This window comes from Fundulus heteroclitus, chromosome 12 (assembly GCF_011125445.2).
Source record: "Fundulus heteroclitus isolate FHET01 chromosome 12, MU-UCD_Fhet_4.1, whole genome shotgun sequence".
Lineage (NCBI taxonomy): Eukaryota > Metazoa > Chordata > Actinopteri > Cyprinodontiformes > Fundulidae > Fundulus > Fundulus heteroclitus.
This window is the reverse complement of record NC_046372.1, coordinates 24,164,553-24,173,450: the sequence shown is the minus strand read 5'-3', so window position 1 is coordinate 24,173,450 and position 8,898 is coordinate 24,164,553. Positions and strand designations below refer to the sequence as shown.

At 37.5% G+C, this 8,898-nt stretch overlaps 1 protein-coding gene and 1 long non-coding RNA gene across 2 annotated transcripts; both read left to right on the top strand.

The window, feature by feature from the left end:
* Positions 1-4,172: 4,172 nt before the first annotated feature.
* On the top strand, positions 4,173-6,208 carry LOC118565121. Its single transcript, XR_004932205.1, has 3 exons — positions 4,173-4,638; positions 4,965-5,050; positions 6,120-6,208. It is a non-coding gene; the product is annotated as an uncharacterized LOC118565121 (long non-coding RNA).
* Positions 6,209-6,267: 59 nt separating this feature from the next.
* LOC118565120 lies at positions 6,268-7,562 on the top strand. The gene is made up of 2 exons (XM_036144806.1): positions 6,268-6,969; positions 7,050-7,562. The coding sequence occupies exons 1-2, from the start codon at positions 6,352-6,354 to the stop codon at positions 7,374-7,376; spliced, it is 945 nt and encodes a 314-aa protein (XP_036000699.1). The 5' UTR covers positions 6,268-6,351; the 3' UTR covers positions 7,377-7,562.
* Positions 7,563-8,898: the final 1,336 nt, after the last annotated feature.

Here is an 8,898-nt window from a genome sequence, read left to right as displayed (position 1 = left end):
GTCTGTGTTTGTCTTTTTTTTTTTTTTTTTTCTGTGGGTTTGTACATAAATTCCATGTTTGTAGTTTTCATATGTAGTGACAACGGAAGCTGGAGAAATACTAGAATAAATCTCAGGTACCTAATGGGGATGGAAAACCTAACAATATATGTAAAAACTTGCAGTTTTGGTAAAAAGTAGGTTTAAATAAGGGTCGAGTTTGAATTAATTGTGTTCTGGAGCTAAAAAAAACGCATAAAATGGCCCAGGCTGCACTTAAATTATGTTTTGAATTGGTTGATGATTATCTATTAATCAATATTTCTGTTTTATTGGTATCCTTTCTATTTTATTTTCCTACCATGTTTGTAGTGGAAACAGAAACTGGAGAAATACTAGAATAAATCTCAGGTACTTTAACAGGGATGGAAAAGCAGCAATATAATGTATTTAAAAACTTGCAGTTTTGGTAAAAAGTTGGTTAAATAAAAGGGTTGAGTTTGAATTCAGTGTTTGTCTGGATCTAAAAACAGTATAAAGTGGCCCAAGCTGCACTTAAATTATGTTTTGAATTGCTTGTTTCTATATTTTTTTAACCTTGAAAACTACAAACATGTTTATGTTTATCTGTTGTGGAAAAAGAAGCTGACAGCTGGAGAAATACTAGAATAAATCTCAGGTATCCAACAGGAATGGAAAACTAAAAACAGGAGCTGCTCTAGGAGGAAAACTGGTTCTTGTCCTCCAGGTTACGCAACTTGTTTCTGTTCAACATTCTTAAATGAAGTAGTGGAAAAAAACTTTGTTCTTGGGTTTTAAATGAAATCATTTGCAATGAAAGCAAATTTACAATAAATCTAATTTCAAACATTCATTCAGGGTTCATAATTAAAATATTAAAGAAGCTTAAACTATCTAAAGTCCTCCCATAATCTGTCTTTAAGTGAATTAAAAGTATAAAAATAGCTGTAAAACAAATATTCACAACACTGGAAGGCTCTCATGACGACTTTCTGTTCCACGTTTGGATTTCTGGATTATTTTAGTCCACTGACGGGTTAAAGATAATCTGACTGTAAAGGTGCGGAAAACCTGAGTTCCTTTAAATCAATATTAAAAACACATTTGTTTAGGATTGCCTTCAACTGTTCTAGTTAACTGAAACACCACTAGTGTTTTTTTTATTGTTCTATTTTCTATCTACATTTTATTCCTACTTGCTTTTATTCTGTTCTATTTTGCTATATTTTAATCATGTAAAGCACTTTGCATTGTCTTTGTACTGAATTATGCTATATAAATAAATTTGCCTTGCCTTGACAACTGCTGGAGCCGTCTCTAAACTAGCCTGGTTTCCTCGTTTTTCAGCCACCGTTTGCTCTGAGTTCATAAATATCAAAGCTGGTGTAATAAACACGTTATGTTTAAGAAACTGATCTAATATATTTCATCCTCTGTACCGTAGCTTTTTTAGTTTTGCTGTTTTCTGATCATTCCTAAAAGAAAAATCTAGTCATTCTCATGGATGTTAAAACCAGAAATTCAACCTAGAAATGCAGATTTTTTTTTTTTTTATCTCTAAACACAAACTCTCCTTTTAAGCTGTAAAGCTGTAGGATTATCTGTCCTGACTTTAACAGGCTCCCTTTGGTTCATGGTGGACTCCTTCAGGACCGTCTGCTGTTTAAGGTCCAATCGGACCCCAAACTGCGGCCATCGTTGTCTGAAGTTCTCTCCTCCACAGGTTTTACATTCAGAGACGGACCGAGGGGTTCTGTCCTCTGGGGAAACTTGGACCAGAGTCTGCTGGCTGCTTCCCTCTGGAGGACTTCCAGGCCCGTCTCACCGGGGGGGCCGACCCAGAACCCACAGCTGGACCGTGGAAATTAATGTAGCATCAGTTTAGCAGCAAGGCAGCCGCTCTTCTTGACCTTCTATCATGCTTTTATTTCTATCTACCAGTATCTACCTTTCCCCTGGTAATTGTTTTGTTTTTCACTAAATTAATAAATGTACACCTTATTCCTAATATAATTACACAATAAAAAGGAATTGTTGTTCAGCTCAAAATGTTTATTGTGTATTGTTAAAAAAGATCCCCATTAGCTGTCACCCTAAGTGGGACCAGTTGGTCTTCCTGGGGTCCACAAGACAAAACAAGAATCACTTAATTAAATATTGTAGACTTAATCTAGAATCAGACTGATTCTGATTACAGATATCATCACTTTCACACAGTAAACATGTAATATTTAAAAGATACTTTACTATTCAGTGGAAAATGATTCCAATAGCTGATGGCATAATAAATAACTATTCTCTTTAAGGCGTTTGATTTTGGACATGGTAACATCATCTGACCACCGTTAGCTGACCTTGTCACATAAGAATAAACCTGATCCCGTCTGACAATTTGATTATATCAGAAAACAGGTTGAAAAGAGTAGACAGTGTTTCTAAAAAAGTTTTGTTGTATTGCAAACCAGTCTGTACTCTACCATTAACCAGGAAAGGTGACGTACTGATGGTGTTTGTACTTATGGAACAATGTAAACCAACCTGGCAGCTCTGTTCTGGGCAGTTTGTAATTTCCCTAGTTGACCTTTAGGTGAGGAGGACTATACAGGTGCACAATGTTAACTGTACCGTTATTGGTCTATGCACATTAGATCATTAGTAACATTAAAAATCAAACAATAAACCAAAGGATCTCTGATAGTTTTCTACAGGCAGATTTACTACAACAACTGAAATCCTGAAATTAAGAGTTTTAGTTTCAGTGCCACCCCAAGACTTTAAGAGGCCCCTATGAAACATTTCAGGAGGCGCCTGCGCTCACACTGACCGATCATCAGTGTTATGACTGTGGAAGCCACAGAACCTCTGACCCGGATTCAAACCCAGGACCGCGTGGCTGCAGGGATCACCTTGGCAGCCCAGATTTACAGGTTAGAGAACACGGTTTCACAACAGCGTGCGATAAACGCAGATTATTAGGTTTGCGTAAATTTCTCATTCAGCCATAAAACATTTCTGCTTAGAGTCGTTACTCAGTAATTTTCCCAGGAGTCGTCTTCAGAGAAAGATTAAAGTCACATCAAACTCTCCGCCAACGCCTGAAAATGCTTCGACCTCTAAATGTTTCCCCGATTCTTCAGTCGAGCTTCCAGCATAAACAGAAAACACTAAACACAGCAGGAAGGATTCAGCGTAAAGAACCGGTCCAGAAAAACCCAAAAACTAAAACAGCTGACCGAGTGTAATTTATAGACTTCCTCTGCTTTTGCTTTTTTTTTCACACTTAAATGTTTCAGATCCTTAAAATAGTTTTTAATGTCAGACAAAGATAGCTTAAATAAATACAAATTTTCTTTTTTTTAAATGCTGTCCCTAAACCTGATCGCTCGACCACCGCGTTTTCATTCCTGGACATCACTGTGGAGAAAATTCGGCCCAGTCTTATATACAGATTTATTAACATTACCACTGTTAGTTTTAAGTCTTGACTTTGACTAGGCCACTTCAACATCCGAGCCTTTCTATGTCCTTTTGGACCATTGTCCTGCTGCATAACCCCAGTGAGTTGAGCTCATGGCTCAAACTGAAGGCTTTTTATTCTCTTTTGTCTCATCGGTCCACAGAATATTTAGTCTTTTTTATTGGTAAATGTGAGACGGACCTTTGTGTTCGTTTTTGTTCAGCGTTGGTTCTGACCTTAGTTCTCTATCTTGGAGGTCCTTTTTGCCCAGTGGCGGAGAATAAAGTTCCCTTAACCTGAATTTGAACACCACCAGATGACGGACTCATTTAATAAATTATAATGCAATTAAAAGGTTTACATATTTCAGTAACTCTCCTTTTTTTCTCTTCTACCTTCTCGTTTCTGTGAACATGAAATAGTCCCAGCATAAATCATAATAAAGCTTCTTGCATATATAAATCAAGTGGAGCAACTATAGCGAATGCAGTAAGGCTCCACTTGTGAAAGTAAAATCTGTTGGGCTCTTTTTTGCATTAAGACAATAATTCTTAATTCTGCACAACCAGACAGGACACTACGACGGCGTATTAGGGCCATTTTAGACCAAAAAAAAAAAAAAAAAAAGTAAATTTCCGCCTAAAAACTCAGAAATTTGGAGATTAATTTCACATATTTTCCAGAAAAAAATCGGAAATTTTCTAATTCTGAAAAGTCACAAATCTCTTCCTAAAAACTCAGAAGTTTTGAGATTAATTTCACAAATTTTCAAGGGAAAACTCGGAAAATTTCGGTCGTTCATAGGTCGCACATTTGTGGGGAAATAAATCAAATATTTTCATGATTAAAGGCAGATATTTTTAACATTTAAAGTAGGATATTTTCCGACATTGTTAATTCAGAAATTTGCAAGAACAAAACTCTGCAATTTATTAGAAAAAAACTCTGAAATTTGCTGATATTTTAAAAGCAGATATTTCTGACAAATGATGCCTGAAGTCCTCTGAGATTGAAGTAGCAAATTAACGAGATGCGCTTCTAGACGTTTCCCAAAGTCTGCGGTCGCTACATGCGCTCTCTCTTCCTTGATGAGGTTGACTTCTCTCGGGTGCAGAATTGACATTATCCGCCTCGGACTTATCATCGTTTGTGAGGAAGAACCTTCCACATGGCTGCATCAAGTAGGTGGCATTATGCTTCTGTAGTAACTAATGCATGGGAGTTACAAGTCACATCTGAATTTTCTGGCAGACAGCTCAGTTAGCCAGTCTTTTAGTTAACGCTAATGACATGGTGCTCCGAGCACGGTCTGTTAAGCTTTGGCACCAACTGTTTAAATATTGTTAGATAATGTTCTGATACAAAGACAACTGTTTGTTATCCTTCTATATAGATAATATGTTGGGGTGGTGTGATAAACAACAAATAAGTGGTGCACGTCTGTGCAAGATTGACAGTCAACCTGTTGCCACTGTTAGATATCCACTATTGTGTTACATCTTCACAGAAACGCGCGGAGTGACCACTGTGTCCGAATTTCTTCGTGAGCGCAGAGTTCCAGAAGAAGTCATCAACCGTTTGGAAGAGGAAAAGGTAACAGATGAGAGATCCTTATATGAATTGCAGTGATAATGGTCTAGGTTTATGAGTGGTGATTTATAAAAGATAATAGCACATGAATAAAACATTTATTCCAGCAGGATAACCGCAACACTTTAGGGCATATATGGCCAGTATGTAGGATAAAGAGCCATTTTTGTCCTAGTTTAGAGAGGATGTTTTATACTTTATCTAAAATTACTCGTATTTTCATTCTCCTGTAGCAATTTCTAATCATAATTTGCTAATGAATGTGCTTTATTTAGAATTAAACAGACTTGATGGGGTACAAACGTAGATTACCAAAATGTGATTAAGTTAGTATACTCTAATAATAACTATGGGCTCAGAAAAGTGTAGATGAAAAAAATGCAGAGAAGCATTATTTATAAATTTAAAAAAGTTATACTTTTAGTGCACTTCATTTAAAATTATACTGAAATTGCATTCTTTTTCTTTAGTCCAATTTTTTAAGATCATTAGTACATAGCATTAAAACAGAAACTGAAAATGTTTGCTGACGTACAGTATATATATATATAAAAAACCCATCCAAAAATGTCAGTCAGGCCTCACAATGGCTTCTTCTAATGTATTTGAATGTGCTTTATTTTGAATTAAACACACTTGTGTATTGTCACAATAATCATGACAACTTACAAACAATGTCATTACTATAGCAACAAATTGAAGCCATAATAATTTTGGCTTAAGTCCTCAAATAGTTATCAGGGAATCCTTGACTTAGGAATTATTGCAATTCAAGGGTTGTAATTTTTAATATACAAAAGGTGTTCTTAGATTTTATACATGTATAGATCATGACAGCAAGTTTTGCATATTTTCTAATGTTATTCTCATTTATTTCTTACAATAAGCTTTTTATATCAGTAAGGCATGGGGATGATAAATAGAATATAAAGTTATTTGCTTTTTAAAAGGGGACTAACTAAGTCCTTTTTATGTTTTTAGTGTGACAGTACTTCAACAGCTAGACCATTAGTGAATTTAATGTAGAAAAATATTCTGCAAAAATGGTAACTTTATTTTTATCTCTTCACAGACCTGGATCTGAAATGACGCCCATGACGGATGATCTAATTAAATTATACTTCTCCATTGGATTTAGTAACAAAGAGATACTAATGTTATTGGCACAGAATCACAGAATAATGCTAAGTATCCGGACGTTAAAGAGACAATGCCGTGAACTGGGACTGTTCAGAAGAAAACACCATTCAGATCTGAATGACGTAAAAGCTTTTCTGCAGCAGGAACTACAGCATGATGGACAGATGCAAGGATATCGCTGGTTGCATCTTCGGGCAGTTCAGAATGGACTTGTGGTACAGCAGGACACAATACGACAGATCATCAAGTTCCTTGATCCTGAGGGTGTGGAACTTAGAAGAACTCGTCGTCTTAGAAGGCGGCAGTACAACACTAAAGGCCCAAACGCTCTTTGGCACATGGACTCTTATGATAAATTGAAACCCTATGGTATTGGGATTAATGGATGCATTGATGGCTTCAGCCGTTTTGTTTTATGGATGGAAGCTTACACAACAAACAATGACCCAAAAGTTATAGCCAACTATTTTATAGAATGTGTCACACGTTTGGGTGGGTGTCCAGAGAGGATCCGGGCAGACAATGGAACTGAAAATGGACATGTTGCCAACATGCAGGTGTTTCTAAGAAGAAACCACACCGACAGTTTTGCCAAAGACAGCAGTTTCATTTATGGACGGAGCACTGCCAATCAGCGCATAGAATCCTGGTGGGGAATTCTGAGAAAACAAAGCATTCAGTTCTGGATGAACATATTCAAAACACTTCAAGAGAATGGACATTTCTCTGGGAGCTTTTTGGATAAAAGCTTAGTCCAGTTTTGCTTTCTCAACCTGGTCCAGGTAGACCTCAGTTTTATCATTACTTGTTGCAAACAATAATCTACCTATATATTGTCCTAACCCTTTGTTTTCATCCCTAGAGAGATGTGAATGAAGTAGTGAGAACATGGAATACCCACTATATCAGACCAAGACCTGGACAAGAAGTTGCTGGAGGTCGACCCATCCTCATGTACACAGTCCCTCAGGAGTATGATGCTGAGGACTGTCTTAAAACAGTGGACATGGAGGAGGTTGCGGTATGCAAGGAGGAGTGCACACCCAAGAGTCAGTTTCCCTGTGATGAGACTGTCTTTGAGCTGTGTCTACTACTAATGCAGGAGAATGAATGGGAGGCTCCTACAGATGCTTATAATGCAGCTGAATTGTACACCTCACTTAGAGCAGTATTACTTGAAAATCTTTGAACATGCTGATTGATTTTCCAGTTTCAGCATCCTTGCTATTATATGGTGGCAGTGGTATCATAATTATTTCTTATTCAGTTAAATAATTAATGTTTGCTAATGTTAAAAACCTTCCTGATGTTTACTAAAGCAGTGAAGAAGCACACCCATCTAAGCAATATTGTGGTTTTTTTTGTTCATGAATTGCCTGGTTAGGGTTCAACAGTTATATGATATACGAACTGCACTATAACACTGTACTCCAATAAACTACTGTTAGAATTATTTTTACTATTCTCTATATGTTTATTTAATTTTCCATATTCATCGTATTTATCATGTAACAAATAAGCTTTTTACCTTGGTGTGCAGTTGTGTGATCGTAGTCTGTAATTAATTGAGCCGCAAAGAATCCCGATTTTAATTTAATTTTATTTTCCTTCAACAACTGCAACCTGTAATAAAGGTGTCTAATTTCAGTTTAACTCATACTGAAAAATCTCTTATAAGATTCTCTTATAAATCAGGGAAACAGCTAAAGTAAATAAGATGTGTTATAACAAATTTGAACACAGTTTTTAACTTGATTCATTACTTGTTCCTCCATGTTCACATGCCTTGGTGAAAACAGGATTTTTTTAAGAGCCTTGTGTTATCTGCTTGTTTTGCTTTGGACTTTTCTGGACTTTCTCACCCTGTCACCTCTAAGCAACCAGCCACAGTCCAATCAGCTCAGCCAGCAGTCAATTAGCCCAGATGAGCTCCACCTGCTGCCAGTAGTTACTATCAACTCTGGTCACCTGTTCACCTGCCTACATACAGTACACCTGCTTCAGCCAACTCATCCCTGCCAGAACTTCTCGTTTTATCCCATCTCATGTGCTTTGACTCTACCAGTTCCTGTGTGCTTAGGCAGCTGGAATCTTCTGTTGCTTCTCTGAAGAAAGTTGCCTGTGTCTGCATGCTGCATTTCTGCCTGTTTCCCCATGAATTTCAATCACTTGCTCTGGCAGTTCTGCAGGTTCCCAGATCTACATCGCCTGTTCTGGTCTGTTTACTACCTGAATCTTCTGTTCTGCTTCTCTCTGCCCACCTGCACCATCAGCTATTATTCTGTCAAGTCTGGTTCTTCCTTCAATAAACTTTTAAACCAGATTGTAACTGTGGGCCGGCAATGGATTCATGTTTAAAGCCAGAATGTACAGTAATGAATAATGCTGGTGAACCTGATATTTAGCCGTACAGTGTTACAATTTAAAATATTTATTGAGGATGGGGACCAGACTTGACAAACTGTACAATGGCTGATGGCCATGGCAGGGATGAGCAGGAGACCAGAGGATGCAGGCAGTGACAGAGCAGAACAGGCAATGTGGACCCGGGAACCACCAGAACGTGCAGTGCGGGTGGCTTGAACTCACGGGGAAACAGGCAGAACTGCAGCATGCAGACACAGGTGACTTTCTTTAGAGAAGCGACAGAACAGTCCAGCTGTTTGAGCACACAGGATCTGGTAGAGTTGAAGTACATCAAACAAGAGAAG

Excerpts from the sequence above, each read along its gene's own strand:
- LOC118565120 (XM_036144806.1), top strand. The coding sequence starts at position 6,352 with ATGCAAGGATATCGCTGGTTGCATCTTCGGGCAGTTCAGAATGGACTT. Across the intron at positions 6,970-7,049 it reads GCTTTCTCAACCTGGTCCAG|AGAGATGTGAATGAAGTAGT; the intron begins GTAGACCTCAGT and ends TTTCATCCCTAG.